Source organism: Cygnus atratus, chromosome 10 (genome assembly GCF_013377495.2).
Source record: "Cygnus atratus isolate AKBS03 ecotype Queensland, Australia chromosome 10, CAtr_DNAZoo_HiC_assembly, whole genome shotgun sequence".
NCBI lineage: Eukaryota > Metazoa > Chordata > Aves > Anseriformes > Anatidae > Cygnus > Cygnus atratus.
The window spans coordinates 5,713,200-5,738,320 of record NC_066371.1 but is presented as its reverse complement, the minus strand read 5'-3'; the positions used below and the strand labels follow the sequence as shown (position 1 = coordinate 5,738,320).

At 39.3% G+C, this 25,121-nt stretch overlaps 1 protein-coding gene across 1 annotated transcript in view; it reads left to right on the top strand.

The window, feature by feature from the left end:
* TAFA1 (TAFA chemokine like family member 1) overlaps positions 1-19,725 on the top strand; it is a 317,847-nt gene extending 298,122 nt beyond the window's left edge. The window contains exons 16-17 of the mRNA XM_050712786.1: positions 14,821-14,945; positions 19,607-19,725. Of these exons, the coding sequence (XP_050568743.1) occupies positions 14,821-14,945; positions 19,607-19,624 (143 nt within the window). The 3' untranslated portion in view covers positions 19,625-19,725. The remainder of the gene's footprint in view (positions 1-14,820; positions 14,946-19,606) is intronic.
* Positions 19,726-25,121: the final 5,396 nt, after the last annotated feature.

The following is a 25,121-nucleotide window of genomic DNA, read 5'->3' as shown; positions in this document are numbered from 1 at the left end:
GAAGTTACAAGATAAGCATTGATTTGTTTGATATTTGAATTATCTGAGATCACCTTTCCAAATGTGGTGGAGTTTTTGTTTGTGCTTATATAGGTGAGGTGAGAAAAAAGAGGAAAATAAATTCTGTCTCCTTTCCACCTGCCATTTCTTTTGTGAAAAGAAATGATATGTGATATGACTTTGAGATCACACTGCCTGGAGCAGCGAGGGTTGTTGGCATCTCCAAGGGACAGTGCTCAGAATAAGGAAGACCCAGGATTGTGCAGAAGCTCGCAGACCTGCAATAGCTCTGTTTGAGAGAGAGCTGCATTCACCTGCGTGCACCGAGGTGGTTCATGGAAAGTCTAAAGTTAACCTTGAAGAGGATAAATGATAGCAGGGTGAAAAGCAACCTTTTCCACACACATCTTGAGAGATATGCCTTGAGCGAGCAATAGCAATTACTTATTAACTAGAAGATGGCAGGAAGCAGTTGCTTTTCAGTGCTGTGTGGATGCAGGGCAGATGTCAAGTGTCAGGTCCAGCCTGGCTTCCGAGGACCAGATGGAGCCCAGCACTAGCAGGGAAGTTTTACCCTGCAAGCTCTACAGCACTGCTATGTTGGGGTATGAGCTCAGCTCAGTGAGGTGGGCCCCTGCCTCAGGACAAGGTAAATGCCCCAAATAAAAGGACGTACAGGAGATAACAGACAGAGAGAGCTACTCTCCTTGGACCCATGGTAGCCTGAATCCAAAATCCTTGCAGGTGTCCTACAAGAGCCATGTGCTCAACTTGGCTTCAGATGCAGAAGGAGGAAATTACTGCTGCCCAGACAGTGTGGGAAAGCCCTAGCTGGCTGGATTCCTGTGAACTAATTGCTTTTGTTAATAGGATTTTATTGTTATTAACCAAATTAAGATGGTCACAAGCTGGTTTAGATAGCTTATGTTTGAATAAATAATGACCTGCTGTAGTAATGATTGCAAATTTCTCCCAATGAACAAAAATCTTTTCTCTTTCCGAAGAATAGTTTGCAGCTACAGTTAGTCCAAAAAATACAAAAAATAAAGGGTGGGGGGGAGGGGGGGGAAGGTGGTAGACAGGGGAGAACAACACTTTTGTTGACATGGTTATTTAATAGAATGTGTTTTGTTTCTTTGGCAAAACCTTGATCTCGATAGTCTCCAGGCAAGTAGAAGATTGTTCCCTTTTCCTTCCTACAGCAGTCTGTGCAGTGCATAGCCTAACCACTTAAACAGCTTAATAGAAGCACTTTTTCAACCCAAGAAATCAACCATAGACAACTTCAAAGAAGGTCATATCAACTTTAGATGCAAGACCTTATTTTTAATTCATGTGGTCTATCCGTATTTCCTATCACCTGAATAGTCCTTCCTACAAATTACATTCTTTTTGTGAATATAAACAGTTTATTAAAACTCATGTATTAATTATTTAAATGAGGCTATAAATATTTGAGGAAGCCCATGCAAAAGGCACTCATAATAAATTATCATATTCTACCTTTATTGAAAGTTAATTACAGAACTCTGAATATAGATTCTGTGACAAAGACATCACTGCTGCCTGTCATTACAAGGGGTAAGAGCATTATCTCTAGGTAGAATCAAAAAAAAAGAAAAGCAGCACCTAAAGTTTAAAGGGAAATATCAACACTTCAGTCTTAGAGTGGTTATACTAAATGTGGCACACAATCAACCATGTGAGTATAATTACCCATGCTCAATGTCTTCTGGGAGGAGCCATCAGTTTCCATCCTTGACTTTGAGATCACAGGTGCGGAGACTGAATTAATGAGCAGGAGAGGAGATATAGGTGTAGAGGAGAAGCATGGAGCAAGTGAAACAAGAAATTGCTCACGCAGATGGATGTAGTGAGTGAGAAGTCAGACACTATAAGCAGTACTGGGAAGAACATCAATCCCACAACTGTATGGCAGATAAGCCTGAACAGTGCAAGGGGATTTCTTATCTGAGAGGACAGGCACAAAATAAAATTGAGCAGCAAATGGCAGCAGCAGGATAGTATAAACCTCCCTGGATAAACAGTTGAAAGTCTTTTCCAGATGGGAGAAAATTTCAGGTTTGGAGTTGTTAGTTTTGCAGTACTGATTGCTGACATGAAGACTCATTTCATAGATATTCCCATCTTCTTAGTCCCAGACTCAGTGCACGTGGTCATGTCCAGCTGTCAAAGTTATTACACATTACAAATGACAGGTGCCAATCAGGACAAAAGTAGCTCTGCAGAATTTGGATAATGGATAATTAAATCAATTAAATAGAAAGAGATGTCCCATGATGATCCCTTTCATTATGTACTTCTTTTTCTGTCACCATGTCCTGTGTTCAGGGAGTTCCTTGAGTCACATGCCTGGATTTCTTGAGAACTTGGTAAGGTCACTTCACGGTCATGCAGGATAGACCAGGAGATGCTACTGCTGTGAAGCCTCAGAGTGTGAACTCGTGATGGCTGATAAAACCAAAGCACATGTAAAGATGGAATCACCTCTATGAGGCGTGATAGTTCAGATTTGCTCCACATATCCAGACTCCAGATTTTTCCCAACATTTGTCCAGTCACCTGCTTCTGTTCTCCATCCAACTTTTCCACTGCTAAAACAGAAAATCAGAGATCTTACTAGCATGAGGACTGCAATGTAAGGGATTAATTAGCCAATTATCTTTCCTATATTGTCTACTTACAGGTGTTAGTGGTAGTGACTTTTAGAAGAAAAAAATAAAGCCATTTCAACCTCATGTTGTTTTCAAGTGCTTTAAAAAGATGAACGAGAAATATTTTAAAACTTGACCTAAAACAATTTCCTTTTCTGTTTGTTAGTCACTGTAGCAGTTCTCTGTATCATTGTTTAGCTATTCATCTTTGGAGGGCTTCTGCCTGCAGACATTTTGCAACTGGCAGAGCTGAACATATTCTGCAATACATTTTACGCTAATTCATGCTCAGATTTGTAAAAGAACTTGTGCTGGGCATGCTCAGGCTCCATTTACATTCATTTTGTATGAGCATTAATGAGATCAAGTAGAACAAGGACAGATGTTTGTGAAAAATAAAATGCTAAACTCCTATTTGTAGTGATGAGAACAGAGCTTGCGGCTTCGTAGCTAAGCATCATCTGACCAGAGCATGCATCGGATTCCTGGAGTACCTGGAGTCCAAGACTCACAGCTCCTTCCATATGGTTATTTTTCAAGCACACATCTTGTGTATTAGACACATAAGAGATAATGATCCTTGTATAACTTCAGGATTGTTCACCCCAAGGAAAGCAGAGTAAGGTCATTCTATGCATTATTTGTAGCAAAGAGTTAGAAGTGCAATCCAGGGACTCTCCCAAGGTTGGAGAAAATTAAAAAAAAAAAAAAAAAAAAAAAAAACACTGTAAATGGCAGTGAATTTTCATCTTTTAAAATAATACACCTTAGAGTTAAATTGAATGAAGGTAAAAAGACATGAGCTGTGCCAATACCAACATGGCCATGAAATTTCAAGTGCCCATTACCAGACTTCTCAGCTCTGTAAAATGTTTTGGAGTAAATAGGTATTATGAGCACTGAAGAAAAACATGATTTCAAAGAAAAGCTTCTCAGTTAAGGTCAGTTTAATATCCACTCATTGGATATCCACTCCATCACTGTTTTTAATTCATGCTGATAAGTTTTTATAATTTAGTTACTTTTCTTATTCCAAGCATACTAAAGCAGTATTTAAGCTATGATATGAGATACAAAGTATCGTGTGCTCAATTCATCAATTTTTGTTCAACCTAACAGTTCTTGTTCTGATTTCACTGGCATTGTTGCTCTGAAATATCTCCAAATCTATCATGTCAAGATTATGCATGATGTAATTTGTAATAGTAGCTAGGGATTTGTTTACAAAAAACAAATGTTCCTTTAATCTTTAAAACAAAATTAGACTTGTCTTACATCACAGAACAAAGAGATTTGCATGAATACAACACTTTTAATAAATGAGTAATTACCTTGTGGAGTGGCAGTTGGCTCATTTAACGTAACCTTTGAAAACAGCTTTCTCCATACAGATTTTAAACAATACCCTTCTGAGACACATTTTGAGAGCTGGATTACAGAGGTTTAAGTGCTCTATAGGTGTATTATTTATACCACAGCAGCCCCCAGTTCATGGGAGAGAATTTGGACCGTGGCTTCTCTTCACAGCAGAGGTAATTGCAAGTTAACTGATCTATCTCTCCTAGAAATTTGCAGGCTCTGCTTTTTGGTAGCACTATGGATAAAGCTGCACACCATGTGCCAGACCATCACTAGGACAATAAAACCTGCCTTTGTTTAGCATTTCAAATTGAATCATTCATATGAGGAGAACACAGGCACCTGACCCTACTTTGCAGTGTGAGTTTCTAGATTGGTGGAGGTTTAATAACACTCCTCCAATTGTAAACCAGCCCATCATAAACATATTTCTGTGACTGTTATGACTGAGAATAAATGGTGTGTACAGGCAAAACCAAAGGGATGCTTCCATCCTCTCCTGGAGCACTCTGGGTCATCCATGGGTTATGCTCATCAGGGCTTTGCCCCCCACCACTTTACTTTGAAAATCAGACAGTCACACACCAACAGAAAACTAATGAAGGCTGCATAAGTGTCTTGGATAATAGTTCTGTGCATTTTTTATTAGGCTGTAAGACACAACAGGCAGAATATTTGGGGGAAAGAGAACATACTAAGAATGTATTATGAGGCATTAGGTCAAGTGCAGATGAACTTCAACTACCTGGGAAGTATTTTAATCACTGGCCATGGACCAGTTAGGCAGCTTTACTATGATTATAGAGGAAAAATCATGTGCTTGGTGGGTGTTTTGGATGCAGGCATGACTGCACTGGCCGGTGCTTGTACTGGTGGGACTGGGGAGGACAAGAAAGTCCTTCTGAAGCCACGTCCTGCTGCTGTGCTGATGCCAGCACACAGCTGCTCACACTCCAACCCCATCTTCACATGGTTGGGTCAGCCTGTTCAAAAGGATGAGGTCTCAGGCAAGGGTTCTCCTATAAAACTGCAAACCTGAGTCACTAAAGTGATGGCTGAAATCCACATTTAATCACACACATCAATGTATTGTTGAATCTGCCAATGCTGCTCAACCTAGCAAGAGGCTTAGACCAGCAGTGATACTCAGATGCTTTCAGGACATCAGGTTCTTGTAATGACCTCAAAATTACGAGCTGTATTCAGGAATTTTCCAGCTCTGATTATTAACCTCTTCCCATCCTTTTCAGGGGAAGAGTAGAAGATGGCTTAATGTACTTCATGCTTTTTAGTAGTCTCTTTTTTTCAGAAAATCCTTGAAATCCAGATTATAGGAGATACATCATCCTTTTACTGCTCACACTGATCTCTGGCCATTGTGCTTTTGTTTCTTTTGCTATTTCTCCTGTCCTCACATACTTTCAACAGCAGGTATATGTGTGACAACCTTCATTATTACAAAGAGAGGCCTGGATCTCCAGACATATATTTCAGCATTTTCAGCCTTAGTACTTTAAAGCACAGGAAATGTAGGGTTTTGTTGGTTTGTTTGTTTATAACAGGAAAAACAGTGACAATATGATAGCTTTCATTTTAAAAATAAAATAATCGCTTTTCACATAGGAAATCATATACAAAGCTAAATTATTTTTTTTCATCGACCAGAAGCACATATTTGTTTTATGTGTTATTAATGTCTAGAAATTCAATGGAAATTATTGCCTTATGTATTTGTTTACAAGAATCTTCCACACGGACTGGAAACAAGAGACAAATACCACACAAGCAGCATACCAGATCTTAATTTCATAACTGATAACTATCCAATACATTATGCATGCTTTGTTATGTCTCATAAATGCATTATGTTTATACAATTTATTCGTTTTCAGTGTTCTTTCATGGCTTTGCTGCTAAGCTATGTTTCTGGCACTTCATTCACACAAAATTTCATGATACGCTTTCACTCTTCGGAGCCCATCTCGCAGCTTTTCCCTTCCACCTCACTAAACCTGGCCTTCCAGGGCACAGGGAATTCACATTTGAGCAAACATCAAGTTTTGCAGACACCAGATTTGGTTCAAAGCCCACAAAAACTAAGGAGGATTTTTTTCCTGTTTTTTTTTCTTTTTTTTTTTTTTCAGTAACTGTTGGATCAGACCTTAAACACGGATTATTGGTTTCTAATGCAAAGACAGGCAATAATTGTTCCTCTCGGGTGCTCACTTCCACCATCGTGAGAGAGAAAGTCATAGCAATTATATCTTTGGTTCAACACCGTCATTTCCTGGCATTTACGGTTGTGTGAGCAAACATCTCCACTACAGCATCAGGACCACAACAACTCATCAGCAAGATTTAATTTAGGGTCCCTGCTGCCACCAGAGGAATAGCAATGGAAAGCCACCCACAAACCTCCAGGTACCCCCCCTCATCTTCAACTCACAGGCAGGCTCTTCTTGTTCTGCATCTTCTGTTTACTCCATTAATGAATTATTATTAATGAAAAATTAACATTACATGGAGGCATTTTTCTTCTTTGACAGCATGCCAGTCCTCAACCCTGGCCTGAGACATATGTGTGAATATTTATAAGCTGCTTCCTATTGTCTTTCTAAAAATGTATAATTATGCTGCAGTTCATTGGCATTTCATTAAATATATAACAATAAGATTAAGCATTTGCTAGGCTATCTAGAAGCAGTTCAAATAGGATGTAAATAATACTGCTAAACAGCACAAATATTTTATCAGCCTGCTCTCAGCTTTGTCCTGCAGCGAGGGACAGACTCAGTTCCAAACTTTGCAATAAATAGCAGTAATGGGTCTCCCTAACCTACAAAAAATCAGTCTTCGCCATACAAGTAGGGAGAGGATCCTCAGTCACATATATTCATTCCAGCTCCCTGCAGGTGAGCATTTCATGTTTTCATTAGTCTCATTAGCACTCATTAGTGTCATGAGGTTGCTCTGAAGTGAGCCGCTCTCTTTGCAGTGGGGTTATGTCAATCAGCAATAAACTCAGATGCATAAAACTGTAAATACAGGTGGGTGGCTCCACACTTGCTTTAGATGTATGTTGCTGTGCATGACTTCAAGAATTACCAAGAAAAAATGTACAGTTGTGTCCTAGCACTCCAGAAAATCATAGAAAACATGATGCACTTCTGTGGAGACAAGTTTATCAATGATGATTTACTTCGCCATTTCATTTCCTTCCTGTCTGCCACATATATCTACAAAAACCTGTTTTGTCAAGACTTGCTCTGCCTTTTGTTCTAGAAATCAAGTTTCCAGATAGATAATGCACAGAAGGTTCAGTTAAAACATCAGCTGTGATCCGTAACTGCCAGAGAAAAATGTCAAGCACTGGTCATATCTGAGCTAAGTGGCATGCGGAATACTTTAAAAATATATATATATAGATATATATAGATATATATATGTTATATATATATGTATCTTTTTGAGTACAGTATTAGCAAGTAAGAACTGTCCTGGGGTGGGAGCCAGTTGTCAGGCTGTGTATTTTCCCAATTAGTGGATCATACTGTAGTTAGGATTTCACTTGTGAGTATCTGAAGCAAATTTGACTTCCCAAAATCTAGAAGTTAAAGGTTCCATGTGAGATCTCTGAGATGTGCCTAACTCAGAAGATGTTAAGCAATCCCTACAGTTCTCCTTAAAACTTGAATGTGTTTACCTGTGCACCTAAGCTGACAAAAAGAGCTTTTCCATCTGAACAGCTGTACACACTTTTTAGGTACTCAGAAGACTTAAGTACTGTCATTATTAATGCACTCCTGGAAGTGAAGATGCACATTCACTCACCATGAAGGTGCCACCCATGAGAAAACGTGGCTCTGCCTCTGTTACAGATGCCCCTCAGCCATATGTTTGAGCAACATTTATTTCCAAAGGTGCAAAGAGAGGGACATAGAAAAAATGACAAGCTGCAGCATATAAGCCTCACAGACTGAGCAGCACGAGGACTAGAAATTCCCTTGCAAGCTCTGAGCTATTTTGGATGAAATCTGCTCTTTAGCAGACCATCTCTATTCAGCTGAAAGTCATACATGTGCTTAAAAACCTCCTGGCATCAGGCATATATCACGTAATTTTAATGTTATTTTTTATTACCAAAGTACCTAGGAAGCCCTGCTACCATCCGAGACATCATTCTTCAGAAAAAAGGTCGGTCCCAAAGTGATGAAACTCAACAGGTCAGTAAGGACAGAGAGGAACACACAAGGAAACAATGCAAAAACACCTCTTCCTCTCAAGTAAATAATATTACAGATGGAAAATTGGAACAGCAACAAGATGATTTACCTGTAGTAACAGAGAAAGTCAGAAGCAGAGCCGTGATGATAGAAGCCTCAGGAGTTTCTGATTCCTAGGCCATTAGCCGGCACTGTCTCTGTTAGCCATATTGTTATGAGGGAGGTTTACAATACTCTTTTTTTTTTTTTTTTTGGTCAATTTACCTACCAGTATGCCAACTGTTAGAAAATGGCAATGTGGTTTTTTTGCTAGTGAGTCTTCTCATGCTGTTGAATTTTGGTGGTTTATGCAGATCTTCAATGGAAATTGTTCAAGGACTCTTCCCTCTTATTTACCCTTTCATTTTTTATGGTTATATTTTGATGCAGCCCACACAGTTCTTCAGATACATATTAGGCCCTTAAAAATATCTTATTCTGGCTGCTGAATATACTGCAATGAAAAAGCAAGAATTCTGGATGAAAAAAAAAAATGCTTAAATTCTCTGTAATACTAGAGAATTAATAAAACATTGTTCAAAAACCTGGAGAATATTGCAAAGATTGGAAGGTTCTAAAAGAAAAAAATTAATATGATGATCTCTTTTTTTTAATGTTTACTACAATTAAAACATATTAAATTAACTCAGCAAGACTGGATCTAAGGTAATTAGGAAATATGAGACATCACTTGCCAGACTGATTGCACTCTGCTTGTATGTTAAACTGGAGAAATGTCAGCTTTCCCAGCATTATTAGAGGTCTGTTATCAAAGTCTGCAAAGTATTACACTGGGTGAGCATTAGATTGATGCTTCTAAAATTGAGTGAGATTGAATTAAAGCAGATAGTTTGATGGACTCCCAGTGGGAAACGTCCTGTATTTCTCCTAGACAGTATTATTCAACCTGAAATCTTGTTTTGGATTTTTATTCTTTAACTTAGCAGACTACTGCTTTACAACTCACAGTGTAAATGGTATCTTAATTTGTTTATGAAATACACAGAAGCCACGTTGTTTCACTCCAGTTTTCTCATCCTCCTAGAAAGTGTGTTCCCTCCCCTGTAGTTCATTCTGCACCCCATGCGATCCCAATAAAATATGAGAAACTACACGTCTCATTCAGTGCTCTGAGATTTTGTTTTCTAAGGAATAGGTGAGCACAGGGCTACAGATACAGATACTCCTATTCTAGCTTATATCAGGTTTAAAAAAAAAAAAAAAAAAAAAAAAAAGCCTGAAGGGTTTTACCTATTTCTATTGCCAAAAGTCTCCATCAGTGCAAGAGTCTCTCATGGGGAGTTTGAACTTTCCTTTAATCTAATCCATTTAGAAAATGACTTACAAATTATTGAATAAATTGGAGAAAATTGATATCTTTTCATTAGACTGACAAAGTCTTTTTCACTGCTGGCATCTGTGAAATATGTTCTCTATTTAAATTTTATTTATATCAATCTTCTCTGGTGGAAGCTAGATTAAAATGGAATGCTTTACACTTACAGTAAAAACCTTCCCATCCTGAATGAGTGTCATACTGGTTCTGCAAATGATCTCTGTTTCTTATTCCTTGGAGTAACACAATACCTACGATCAGGAGGAAGCACAGTCTAATCTCTCTATTCCTTTGTATTCTATTTCTAAATAAACAAAATGTGTATACTTTATCACAGGAAAAAGAGAAAAAGAGATAGCTGCTGTGGCTTTGTGATGGCAAATGCAGAAGTAATCTTGGAGCATTTTCATACATAGCATGTTCCCTCTGAACTGTTGAAGAATGCATGATGAAACTTTGCTCTGTTTCATATTTCAGGGTGTTCCATAAACATGAATTAAATTTATATATTACTCTGTATTGTCATACTGTTGTATTGTTAAATATAATGTCTTTATACTCATTGTCATATACGTTTGTCATATTGTTAAAGCAATTTCCTAAATACAAATGTAGAAAAGTTAAAGGAGAATTGCATCTGTCAAAAAAATCTTCTCATTCTTTATACTCACTTGAACAGCAAACATCTGAGGCAAGTGCCTGCAAGTTTCTGAGCTATGTGCATATTTTCTCCCAGACTTCCTTCTGCCCTGTTAATCACCTGTAAGAGAGCAGTCAGCTGCTGCTCTGAAGGACAGAATAACTGCAGTTTAATGCAAGAACTTGAAGACTGAGAAATGAAAAACTCAGCAAGTTTGGGAGTTTAAACGAGCAAGGACGTTTTAATCAAATGAATTGAGTTTTTGTTGTTGTTGTTGTTTTGGTTTGCTTTTTGGTTTTTTTGTTTGTTTGTTTTGTATTGTGTTTTTTTGTTTGTTTTTTGTTTTCTCCAAATATCTTTTGATTCAAGGGGAAGGTGATTGAATGGTTAGTATTTCCTTGTTAATTTGATCTCAGATCAAATTTAGGTGTTTGAGGGCGTTCAAGTGCATTTTTATTGTGATGCTGTAATAGAATAATTTGTCTATGAAATTCGAGGGGAAAATATCCCCAGTCAGCCCTCTTCATGCACCCAAGCTTTGTGCTCCAAAGGATGCACAAGAACAAGTCAAAAAGTGGTCACTGCCCTTATGCAACCCACAAAGAATCTCATGAACTTTGCAGGCTGAAGCCCACTGAAGTCAATCTAAGCAGGAAGTTCCCTGCAGCCATCTGGGTCTTTGGGCATTGTTTGGGAACAAATTCATTTTAAAATGTGATAGAATTGTGTAAACACTAGCAAACGTAAGCTTTCTGTTGCTCTTTCCCTATATGGAATCTGATTACCAGATCTCTTATCTGTTGTTTTATTTCTCTGATGGTATACATGAAGAGAAAATGCAATTTCAACTAAGTGTTTTGTTTTGTTTTGTTGTCTGCAATTCATGCAACCTAAACACATCAAAAGTTAAATATTTTGATCAAAATTTTTCTATAGCTTCTCTAACAAAGATGATAAAAATCCAGTGTGAATTGAACTTGAAAAAAAAAAAAAAAAAGGAAGAATAAAGTTTCCTTTCTCCCTCTAGCTCCATTAGTTATGTGCTTAAAGTTTAATATTCTCATAAAAGATGCATTTTCTTGAAAAGAGCTCAGATATAAGCAATCCCTTATTTACACTAGCAGGAGCTGGGGAAAAATAACACAACCTAAGCAGGAGCAGTCAAGCCTCTTTTATATCATATTCTTTTCCTCTCCCCATGGCTGAGGGTATCTGTCTCAGTCAAATCAGCCTTGCATGAAAAAACTCTGCACTTCAGGTATTCCCCAGACAGTGAGAAAGAACACAATGAAAACCACTCCAAAACATTACAGGCATCTAATTCAGAATGATGTGAGCGCTCACAGCCTGCAATGCCTGGTGACTAACAGGAGCCTGTAATTCTCATCCACAATTAGCAACCTGGGTCACTGAGAAGCTCAGGTTCTTCATGATCCTGGAGATCTTGAATACAAACCATCCCAAGGGAAAGCACCTTAATTTTAACAAATCTCTCTCCGCACGACCACCTCAGCACATCTCAGAGCGACATCACCTGAACAGAGTGAAACTGCATTGTATTCCCTGGAGAGGATTTTTTTTTTCTCCCCCTCCCCATACAGGTGTACCTAAGCTCAAAACACAGCAAACTGTGATTCATTTTAAAGCTTTTGCCTGCCTCTTTGAACAGAGCTGGAGGTGTAAAACTTTGAAATGGAGCAGACCTCAAAGGAGCAGCGGTGCCCAGGAAAGATAGCTGGTCCTAAAGATTAAAAGGCTCTTAGTAGAAGTGAAAACCTATAAACACAAGACTCAAAGGAAATAATTTTCATCTAGGTCTGGATGCCCCTGCCACAGCGTGGTGCTGAGGACAAGACTACAGTAAGCTTTGTAATGCTTCAGACTTACAAAGGACTTTGCCCACTTACATATTAGAAACAAATTGGTGCTTTTCATCTGCAAATGACCTCAGTTTTCCTTTTTAAAAAGGAGCCTTTTCCTCAGCCCATCTGTACTGCTTAGGGACCTGTGAGGGTGCTCACTGGTGGACCCTTGGGTGGGCTTTCTTGTGATTGTACCTGTACTGTGATCACAAATGGGTATGTTCACTAAAAGCTGCACGCTGGTAGATGAAAGAGTTGACATCAGGGTTCACTGCTAATTTTGTGTTTGATTGTTCATTGGGGTCAATACCAGATGCTTGGGCTGTATTTAGGAACAACATCAATGAGGAGTTAGATCATTGTAATCGCAATGAACAGCACTGTTTCCCCACGCTGCCTGTCAGTGTGTTCTCGTCCTATCTCTGAATACATTGCAAACTCTCTGTGCCAGAGAATTTAGTTTTGCGGACTTTAGCACCTAGCGTCTTAGGATACCTCTCCACAGTTAGTTAATGCTAAGGCACTGCTACTAATAAACAAATATGATCATTGCTTTTGATTCCATATCATCAGATTCTCCTAAAGTACCCTGAGGATGCTCTGCTCTGATGCTTGCTGTGAGAGCCCGTATTTAGCAGGATATGCTTTTCAGTTTGCCCACTGCACAATCTATTATTAGAGTGCAGATTCAGCCTCATGTGCCTTTTCAAGCATAGCAGAGAGAGATCTCTTTTCTTCACTGTTAGCAGCATTAATGATAACCTTCTGAAAATGATGTGTGAATAGCATCATTACACTGCCTTGCAAGCACAGGTGCAAAGGGGTTTTTGTGCTCTACATATGGATAAATGATATATTACATGATAAAAATGAGGCACAAGCTGTGAGAAGAAATAGGAGAGAAAAAACAGAGAGTTTAACTCATTTGCTCCAACTTATTGACTTCGTCATTCAGAACAAATGAGCTTGCAAAACCAAAATATTTACTGCCTGTGTTTCAAGTAAACCCAACAGGTGAAAAGTATATTCCTGTTGGGACAGCTATCCAGTGAGTCTGTTGGTATAATCACATAGCAAGTGAAGGCCTGTTTTAGATATATTAATTTGGACTCCAAAATTGGAGTGACCTTTTATTAGAGCTAATTAGCTCTAATGAGATATCTGGCCTGCCAATGTTGGTTCTCTTTCTGGTGTGTTTGTCCTAACGGGGCTGGATGCCCTCCAGCATGGCCCACCAAATGTATTGACCAGATGCTGCTCAGGTCAACATGCTCAGCAAGTGGTTTTTCCAGCTTATATGGGGAACAGCAATCTCACGTTTTCAAAGGAAAACTTTATCACACTGTAAAAGAAATAAAACTGAAGTTTAGTGACAGTATACTTGACCTTCTTCACAGGACTTCCCATTCTATATTACTCATTTTTATTTTCCTCGGTTTACAACCAACTTTATGTAAAAAAACAGCTTCCTTTCTGAGTATGTGACATGATTTAGTGTTTATTTAATCAATATAAATTATTTCACTGTCACATTCTTACCTAAAGAAAATGGTATTTGGCTTTCTTTGGGTACAAACATGTGTATGTAAGTCTCTGTGTTTCCTTAGGACTTTGTAAGCATAATCGGATTGCTGCTAGATAAAAAAATAAATCAAGAATTTAATTATAAACTCTGAAATGTCCTTAAATCAATGCATGCACAAGGTGGCATTTTCCAGGGCTGAATGGTGTGATGCAAGGTAGTCTGCTGCTTCAAAGGTACTTTATAGGCTTGACACAGCTATGAGGAGAGGTACAGAAGGGTTAAGCCTTTCTATTTGCATGAGTGTGGGAAAAGCTTTGACAGTTAGGTGTCACAAGTGCAACCATGAAATTAATTCTTGCCAGGGAAAACAAGTGACAGACAGAGACACTCAATCCCCAAATATTTGCAATTTGCAAGGTCAGCTAAAGTTTATCAAAATCCCCAGAAAATAGTGCCATTAAGATACAGTTAGTTTATGGACAGATACCAATTCCCAAGGAAAATAAAATAAAATTTAATTAAGATACACTCAAAGTTGTAAACATACATGCCGATTAAATTCAAACAACAAGATCCAAACACTGTAATTATTTAGAATGCTAAACATTTGGAAATTGAAATCAACTGCTAAAGATAATATGGTTTCTATAAAATTCATAATTGTATTTCAACAAACTGAGTTTCTCCTGCAGTTGAGTAATACCTTATCTTCTCTTTCTAGTTGTAGCACTCCCTACTATGGGATATTGCAGAAGCAAAAAGTCTACATGTGTTCAAACAATTATGCACCGGTTTGTAGAAGAAAAAGCCAACTGTAGGTATTCAAAGCAAAGCAGACACTGATTCCAGAGTTCCCTGAGACACAAGTCCAGAAGCCCTGCAGAATATTTGGGGGAAAATCTATTTCAACTTATCTTGTTCTGTTACATCCAAAAAAATCAGACTGGTCATTCACAGACTAGACCTTGTGTGTAAGGAAGCTATGGCAAGCAGTGCATTGTTTGGACAACATTTGGTGCAAAGCAAGTAATTAAATGTGAACTTGCAACTAAATTTCAAATGAAGGGTTTAGACAACGCTCCTAAACAGAGTTTTCCCCTTGAGATATAATTTATTATTTTCATTATAACATTGCTGTGATCATTGTCTTTTCTCTTTTAGCTTCAATAGTGATTGGGAAATGGTGGTGTGAGATGGAGCCCTGCCTAGAAGGAGAGGAATGTAAGACGTTGCCTGATAATTCTGGATGGATGTGTGCGACTGGCAATAAAATCAAGACCACCAGAGTAAGTTGTCTTTCTGTTCACACCCATGAGGTTTTAATAGGAACAGAAGTCGATAGTGATTGCCTACACCTCGATCTTTCCAGCATCACGTCTGCTGTAAATGTCTCAGAGATCACTGTGCACCTCCCCAGCCAGCTGATGCTTCTGGTCTACTGAAAACTCTCCTGGATTCAGGCTGCTCAGCTGAGTCCAGGGTCGATAACCAGCAGCTTAGAGCTACTGAGTCGCCATTCTTATAGACATTGTCTACAGAATGAGCCCCTTTCTGGTGGCTAAAGGGAAGAACATAAGAGCTAAGGGATCTGCTGGATCCTGTATGTGTTCCTTGGCTGTCCCAGGGCACATCAGTATTAGCAGCTGTGCAGGCACTTTGTAGCACAAAACGGTGCCGAGGACTCAGCTCACTGTCTGCATTTCAGGTCTTACTGCAGGCTAGGTATAGCCCTGTGTGCTCATCAGTAATTGGCACACATAAGGCTCGCTGACTCCTGCAGTATAAATACAACTTTTTGCCATGGAGGGTGGACTTGCTCAAAACATGCTTTGTTAACATATCCTCGAGATGCTAGTTTCAGGTTATTCAGGCCAACAGGTGCATTGACTTTCACCATGCATTGCCAGGAAAATGCTGCAGTATGGGTGCAAAGAGAAAAGGTAGGATGTGAGGTGGCTAAGCTTCTTCCACTATGAAATTATCTTTGGGGAGGAGGCAGGTGGGGAGAGATCTTTTCAAAAATAGATTTTATTTTACTTTTTGCATTGGTCAAATATTTCACAATCATTTTCATAAAATGGCCATCTATACCTGTATTCAACAATTTTAATAAGATTGTTTTCATACCACGATTGAATTTTTTATACAGTTGTCAACTCAAAACATATTTTTTATGAATGAATACATTTTGGTTTTCAGTAAAGTGAAAAATACTTTTTGAAACCTGTAGAACTGAAAAAGCAGAATATTCAAGATTTTTTTTCCTGTTTATTAAATAGTTCTACATACTCATAGCTGGCTACTAATTCACGAGAAATTTTGTGTCATGATTTCCCTTCTTTGTTTTTCTGCAGTCCCAACTGTAGTTATTTTTAACATTTTCCAGGCCTTTTGTTGAAGGAGATCTTACCCCAGTTGATCCCCATGGCTTCTGAATTCTTTTCTTTCCCTCCGTATGATTTATCCCATGGGGAATGATTTGTATTGCAACTTCACCTTCTCCTGGCACAGCTAATCTCACCACCACTTAAAATTGTGCCCCTCCTGTATGTGCCTTGAAATGCAATCAAAAAATACAAGAAAACTAACAAATTACTATATGACCTTTTCAGTGAGGCAACAGTTTTCTCACTAAATTAGGGATTTAAAATGGAAGAAAGGGATATTAAAGAAGTAATAAAAAACATAAAGTATGTTATACTTTCTATTTAAATTACAATGCTGTGGTAGCTTTGCAGTCTGTCTGCAAGTTATATAATTTAGGAATTGCATTTGCTGTTTTTCTGTGAACTTATCCTACCCTTAACTCTCTCGATCGTCATCATATAAACTAGTTCTAGGAGACAGAGGTGATTGCTAGAAATTTAGCAGCTTCATTAATATTCAGATATATGGTCCAATCTATTCAGTATGCATTATTGTATTTCATTTAAATTAAATACTTACAGAGTGAGTGCTCATAACTGAAAAAATATTTCTGTCATTTACCCACAGGAGTTATTTTAATTAGCTTGTGAGAGGAATACCTTATGGTGCTGCTTCCAGTAGAATTTTGCTTTGTTGCTTTAAAATATCATTACAGAGCCCAACTGACAAAGGCAACATGACATGATGAGCTGCGCAACTGTCTCTTGCATTTTCAAAGCAAAAGATCCTACTTCATAATCCCTGAAACTTTGCTTGAGTCCGTACTGCTGCGTCAAGTTGGGCAACATAAATATAAAATAATAGAAGCAATCAGGTCCTGAAACAGGCATGTTTTTTCTTTGTTTTGTCATTTCAGATGGCATCAGAGAAAGAGATTACACTATAATCTGTACTGATCCCAATCCAGGCTGCAAGATTGGGCAATGTATGTCTAATTTATGTAGTTAAGGAAGTTAAGAAAGCAGAAGAAGCAACACAAATCAGTCATCATCCTAGATATATCTGTGGTGATTAGCCAAAAAAAACTAAAGCAAGTCACCACAGGCTGTAAACTATTTTAATGAAGGCTTTCCCTTACACAAAATATATTTATGTTGGGCAGCTGCTGTCCTGGCAAGGAAAACATTCACATTCATGACTCACAGGATTAAAATACCTATTATCTTCAAGGCCCACAGTATATCATGTACATCACATATAAACATATGTGTACATGTATGTGTATATGTATGTATGAATATATGTACACAGTGTGTGCAATTTTGCAGTGTATTACTATGTGATTGGTTCTGAGGAGTAATTAGTGTCAGAATTAATATTACTTTGGAGTGAGTAGTGTCAGAATGTGGACAGCAGATCCAGTGGAGGCTTTGCCAGCAAAGCCTCCATCCCTTCCTTTTCATGCATCTATTCCTAGGCTTAGTCCTTCAATATAGCTCACTAATTAAGTTGTTAAAGCCAAAGTTATAAAGCTCAGAGCCTCTGTAAATTGATCTGTTTTCTATTGATAGTCAGAGAAGTTGACGAACACTGGAACAAAATCATTTTTTAATTCTATTTTTGGACCAGTTTCAACCCTTTTTGAATCCCTATTTACTTTTTTTTTTTTTTTTTTTTTTTTTTAAGAATGTAAATTTCAAAGATTTCTATGAAATTCTGGAGGGTTTTTTTTTAGAGCAGTATGAGCACTTGGTTGGAGATCATGCCATGACATTTCAGGAGAGCAGCTGGCACCAGGGAGAAAGAGAACACATGGTCTCAGTCTGGATTTTGGGAGGTGGTGCCCACAAGCACACCTAAGCACCTTGAGAACCAGACTTGTTGAAAAACACAGAAGCATGAATCTTCACATATCCCCTGTTTTGTGTCTTCCTGTCTGAGCAAGGGACTCCCCCACAAGCTCTTGACACCCAGCTGGTGCCGATGCACAGCCTTCTGTGCACCACTTTGCAGGGCCCTTGAGGAGCGCAGAGCTCCTCCCAGGGCATTGTGCCCAGCCTGTGCACACGGCAAAATGTGCTTTTTCTGTAATCCACACTAATAACACCTGGCATTCATATATGAGCCCTCCAAATGCTTCAACAAGCTGTTTTTCTGCTGATACCATGGAGGATGGAAATTAAAGCCTTCAGCATTTGAGGACTGGCACAGCAGCTCAGCTTGGAGCAACTTCACGGCCTGCACCCCCCCTTGCAGCCCACCCACCCTCTGGTTCACAGAATATATTTTGTCACCGAAGAAATGCAGGTCATCCTTAAGGTGCCCCAGAGGGATCAGAACAGCACGTTTCATAGTGGCCACACTCATCTCACGCTGCAGCAAATGGCACCTGAAGTGCCGGTGGCCCCTCGGCACCGCAGCCCCGCAGCGCTCTCTTCACCGACTGCCACATCTTTGTGGCAGGGTACAAGCCAGACAGGGGCATGCTCATCCCTGAGAGAGGAAACCCAGCAGGGATACTTGTCAGCAGCAAACCACAAGAGCAGAAACAGGGAATGGGGGATGAATGGAAATGGGAAATGAAACCACAGTTATCGGTTGTTGTTTCTTTAAGCTCTCCTACTAAGTTAATATGCCAGATGATTTTCAGACTAGGTTTTTCTGAAAAGAAAAAAAGAAGAAACCCTTCTATTTTTGCAATAACTGTCTCTATAATTAAGAGGTCAGTTCAAAGCAGTAGAGCACAAAATAGTAAATATCTCTTGCTCTTAGTGTAGCATTTCTTCATATCACCTAGTGCTTAGCTAATAATTTGTAGCCCTAATTATGCCTAAGCCTGCTCATATTCAAGTCAATATGAGTTTCATTGCTGACCTAATCATCTAGCAAAGTGTTGGACCCCTTCCGCCATTCATCTGCGTGTATCAGTTCGGGAAAGCAATGGAAGCCTCTCCTCAGGAGAGCTATTTTTTGCTTCTAGTAGGTTGTTCTTAAAAACCTCTGGGTGGTGGTGTTTCCTTTTCAAGCCATTAGTGCACTCACTTAGATCAATCGTGGTGTTTGTTCTGCTGTTTGTTCTTCTGAGATGGTTCTGCTGTTTGTTGTGCTATGCAGGCTGTCTTATCTCACTCGAGGTGAGGAGATGGAGTTGGTCAGACTGCCCAGTCTGTTACCTTGGTCATTTGTCATACCTTGCCCCTCTTTCGGTGAGTAGGGTGGTGGGGGCCAAATGAACCTGAAAGTGGGACCCAGTCACATGTCCTGGCCTAGCAGGAGCTACCAGCATCACCCCAAGAAGGAGAGGATGGAAGGCTTTTGGCCTCATGCCCAGAGCTGTGCCAGCATCTCCTGCACCACCACAAATCCAGCATCTGGGGCACGGACAGGGGCTCCTTTGGGGTCTGCTTCTGTACACCCTTAAATCACTGCGGCCTCAGGAGCAAAGAGAACTAAAATATAAAATTAAGATTTGATCTCAGCCATACAATGAGTAGGGCTGCGTGCCACAAAGCTTAGGTCTTTTTTTCTTTCCTTCCCTGGCACATTTAAAATGACTGACTCTTGCACTTTCTTACTGCAGATCCACCCGAGGACCTAACAGAGCGACGTCTGCACGGAGACAGTGAAAGCCCAGCTGATTTATGAGGACAAAATATCAAAAGTTGAAAACCATCTCAGCATTTACAAGCCAAATGGATTTCTTATTTGCACTCTGACTGTTTACCAGACAACAACAGTGGCTTTACTGTGTGAAAGAGAGTATTCTGTGGAAATAATGTCCCTGATTTTTGACAGCTGAAAAGAAAAATGAAGAAAATGGTTCCTTTGGTAAAGTTTCTGAGATTACGAAGTACAAACAACAGTATAAGTTTGGATCTACAATTTACTTTATACTACTTAAAGTATATATATATATATATAGAAATATATATATATTAATATATGATATTTTGAAATAAAAGCCTCACTCTTCAAGAAATTGAATAGTACCACACTTTGCTGCAGCTGCTGTAATTTTTTTTTCTTTATTGTAATGGTCTGGAAGATCCCTACCTGTTTCAGAAAGAAATGTGGCGGTAAAGAGGCAAAGCAAACCTGCCGCGGTACAAGGACGCCTAAGAGCTACACGAATCCTATCGATGCAGCATCCAGAGCTTTCCATTCCCTTCGGTAGAATTTCAAGGGCATTTTGTTGTTCAACTTTGTGTTCTGGAGGCTTTTCCCCTTGTGCAATACTAGCATGCTGGCTTTGCTTCATAACCATACTTGATACTCGATTGATATATAACAATGATAATTCTATCCTCTTCCAAGAAAATATTTTTAGAGCTGTTAGATATTCTGTGGAGAAGAAATGGACAACTACTGAGTGAAGTACAGTATGTATTAAAAGTTTATTTGGCAGAGGTTGGTAGACTGTGAGCTCCCTTCTTATTAAAGATGCACTGTACGTACAATGTCTTCAGACTTTGTATAGCTCATAGAGACTGCAGTAAAATCCCAGTAACCAACTCCGAAGCTTTGCGTTGTTGGCTCACTAATTCTTTGAAACAACGACAAAGCTCTTTCTAGACTGAGATGCAAGAGGGCTTCTACATATGGTTTGTTTGTGGTTTGGTTTTTTTTATGAGTCAATTTGCAATTGGTGAACAAGCATTTTTAGCTTAAGAGAATGCCCCTGTGGACAGCTCAAGTGCTCAGGCACACCCACTTGCCTGGCTGTGTGCTTTTATCCCACAATAATGGTTTCTTTCAGTTTAATTTTAATGTTTCTCACTAAGGTGAATTCGGCTGAGATGAGATGATCTTCAGCAAGGATGCATCCACAGAGGCATTTAGCTACTAACCGTGAACACTGAGTTCACATTCCTAGCTCAGCTATTGCTGTTCACCATGCAGCCTGGCCCTTGTGCTGCTGAAGATCAAATCTGAGGGCTCAAATGTGCAAGCCTAGTTCACATTCCTGAGCACTTTTCTGAGCAGTTCAATTAGTTTCAGGGGGGTTATTCATGTGGAAAAGTTTCTTTCTTTCATGCATAAGTGTGCACAGCCCACCCTTTCGTACACCTAATGCTACCAAATCAAAAAGGAATGTAGAAGCCTAGCACTCATTTTATCCAGTCGAGCTTCATTTCTTTAATATGTCCAATTTCCTTTCAGCCCGCTTACCTGTCTCTCACAGGACCCCTTCAGCCATGCTAATCACTTTTAATCCAATGCAGAGGAAGTGCTGCACTTCCCAACCCAGAATTGGTCAAAATTCCCCCACTAACTTACCTTCTCCTTCAGGGCAACCACTTCAGTCCCTGATGTTTCAAGAGGCAGAAATTTGTCACTGTAATTACATTGTGTGTTAAAGCAGCTACATGACATGTCACCCCATCCTCCACGCAGGCTTTCCGTGCTGGTCCCTGCCTGATGCTCACGGCAGAAATGGAGATGCTTCTTCCAAGTAGTTCTAGTATTTCTCTTTTAAAATATATCAGAGTGAAAAAGTACAGGGAAAAATCTTTTTCTCTTTTCTGCGCACAGAAAAACTAAATAGAACGAGCCTCACCACCAGCTGCAGATCCTACCATATGGAGACCAGCCCCCTAGCAGCCCCGCTGGACAGGCCATGTATTTTCTGGCCACAGACATCTGCCTGAGCCACAGAAGATACCCGTACCCTGTTTTAGAGATGGCCTACCATGGATGTGTGTCCCTAGTCCCATCCTCTCGATTTGGAAGGGACCACTGCCTGCCTCATTGCCCACAAACAGGTGTGTTCCCAAAATGAGATTGTCAGACCAACTCCAAGTCCACCTGGCACAAATAAGGAGAAACTCTTCCCAAATAAATCCTTAGCACTTCTTATTTTTACTAGAACAGCACTTTGAAAGGGCCCACCAGAGATAGGAATCCCTCGTTGCACTAAGAGATATCCCCTGCTACCAGAATAAGGGGGAATTAAAAGCTAGAAAGTGTTACCATCCCTTTACCAATGGTATCTGAATAGCTAAATGTCCATTCAAAATCTTATTAGCAGTCTGTGGAAAACTGGGCAGAAACTAAACTTGAGTGTCCTTATTCCCAGTCCAGTGATGCTCTAAATGATGACCCCCACACAACAAACTAGCCCATGGCATCTTGTATCCTTTGGCAAATTCCAAGATATCACCATTGAGAGGTATTTATCCCATAGCAGTGTATCCGACATGGCTCAGACTGTGAGCAGATAACAATGCTTATGCCTGTGTCTATGAAATATGCCTGTTAAGACTGGGAAATATTAGACTTGCTAAAATATAAGAAGGAAATGTTGTCATTTCCACAGTAAAGTTTCCTAAAGATGTTTATGAATCCTTTCTTTGCCAGTAGGCAGCCTCATATATCACCACACCAAATTCAGTAAACATCTGCGTCTCTTTGAAGTTGCTGCAAAATCTGCTCATGAAGTGCAGCACTGAGAAATTGCTGTTTTAATTAAAATGTTTTAGAGGGGGATTAAGGCCTTTGCAGAAATAATGACTAATAAAACGTGAAGTCAAATTAAGAGTTGGATGCAGCTAACCTTCATTGTTTCAGTGAATCAAATTGAAAACAATAATAAAAATATTCAACCAGCCTGGAGTCACAATGATCATGTATTTCAGTGATATGCACAGTAATAGACTGTGTAGAGGGAAGATGTCATAGCTGCTTTTTCACAGTGTGTTCCAGTGGTGGAATGAATGCGTCCCCCATCCTCATGGAAATGTGTTAGTCATGCTGTCCTCTGCACAGTGTTAAAATATTTACATTAACAGAAGGGAAAGTTAAAGTTCCTGTTTCTGGTAGAAGTCAAGACAAAAGGATGACAGGGGAGAAAAAAATCAAACATTTGTAAATGCCTCAAAGACAAACTTAGTTATATCAGTGTTTCTTCCTCAGATGTGTGAAACCAAGTTATGTAAATCAAAAATGTGCAAGTTGGAAAAAATACTGGAAGAAAAAAAAAGTAGCTACCATCTGCCTATTGATTCAAAAAAAAAATCTAGATTACATGTTTCTGTCCAAAAATCTCTAGTAATAAAAAGCTCAGTGTGGTATGAGTTGATATTGCTTTTAATATGTTTCATGCTATATGTAAAGAGAAATGCTTCATGGAGACAGTCAAGTGCTACGGCCTGCGATTTTGAACAGGATGATGTGCACCAAAACCTCGTATTACACAGAGACGCCTGTGAAAAAAATACTGAAGGTGACTGATGCGGTTTCTGATGAGTGATACTCCTATTAGACCTGCTGATCAACCATTAACATAGTGTGCAGATATTTTCAGCTGTGTATTGCTTGTATATTTCCCTATTCTAAACTGATTAGCTCTGTTCCAAACTCTCCTCACTCACCACCAGTATTGCATTACTCATGGTCACTTTGTCAGAGGAAAGCAGTACTTTTCCCATTCACTGTATGGTCAAATATAATTATAAATGATAGAGGAGCTGTGGAAGAAAGAAACCTACCTTGGTTTGGAAAGCATATCCGTTTCATCTGAAGGTGGCAGTCTTTGTTTCTCTTTTAGTGACAGGATGAATATTGTGTCCTAATATGAGCGTCTCTTATTTCACTAACTCAGTCACATCCCAGCAAGCAGGTTTTAGAGCCTGCCTGACAAAGAAATGTGTCTTGCTTCTTTGCTTGGTATTTTACTTTTTTTTTTTTTGTCAGAGAGAAATAGAAATACATTCCCCAAATAATCTTTCAGGTAGACAGAAGGGGATGTGTGTAAAGGGCAGTTGGTTTAAGGCTGTCAACACTTTTTCTAGTTCACCGGTTTGAATTCAGATCATAGGCCTGACACATATTTATGGTGTCTTCTCCAAAATACTCACACAGTCAAAACACTTAACTCTGCAGCTATTTATACTTTATACAACTTTGCTGCTCTACTTTATACAACTTCGCTGCTCTAAGGAAAAGAAACTGAATCCTCTGCTTTGCAGGTAGGGAACCGAGACTCACAAGACTTGAGACCTGCCCAAGTTTACACTAAAAAACTCCAGCAGTAGAATTGAGGATTACCAGATTCTGGGCGAGCATCACAGACAGTTCACCTAAAGTTCACATCAGTGAAACTTCACTGGCAGCAGGCCCTGGCTTTCAGCTTGGGTCACAGGGAGCAGAATTAGGGTGCCTGCAGTCAAGTGTGGACAATCGTGTGCAAATGCCAGCACTTCAAGCCACATAGCTTGAAGGTGACTTCCTTCAGCTGAGATTTGCGAACCACTCATGCATGAAAGACCACCACTAGATCTGCTCCAACATCTTCTGCTCCCACAGGGACAGTGACACAGTCCCACCCTGGTTTGATTTTATGGCTCCTGAACAAAAGCTGATGAGAGTGCCTGAACCAGCCAACAAGAAGCACAAATAACACACGCAACAGAAAAATGTGAGCACCACCACTGTGGAAGAGGATGCTGCACACAGAAACTAAGTCATGGAAATAATGTATTTATTTTTGACATATTCATCTCTGGGAACACTTGGCAGATCTCTAAATATATATATATACATACATATATATATATATATATATATATAGTTGCTTGACAAGTACCCCTAAATCTAGAATGAAACTCAGAAAAGTACAGAGGCATCTTTTCCTCCAACATTCATTGTCAGTTTATTTTTGTTTTCCCACCAATGAGCAATGTGGTTGAATTTGTATGACGATTAAAAATAGACGTTTGAGCATCAGGTTATTGACCTGCTTCTAATCATTTCTCATCTGCTTTCTTTGTCAGATGGCTGTCCTTGATTCAGTTAGAATTGAGAGTTGGAGGCCCACCTAAATTTGAAGCAAACTACCTATGACCTAAAATATTGCTGAGGTGAATGTGCAATTTCTTCCTCCCACCTGCCATTCCTCTTCATTTACTATTTCATTTCATTTTCATTTCATCTCATCCCCTCTCTCTCACACCACTTAATTATTTTCATCCATCTCTATTAGTTCTTTTTCACTAGTACTACCCCACAAACTAAAGAAAAGCAGCTGTGCTGTCAAGACCCAATTCAGGAAACTGTTCCCCCAAACAGCAGTGATTTATGTGACCTTTCTTTTCCTT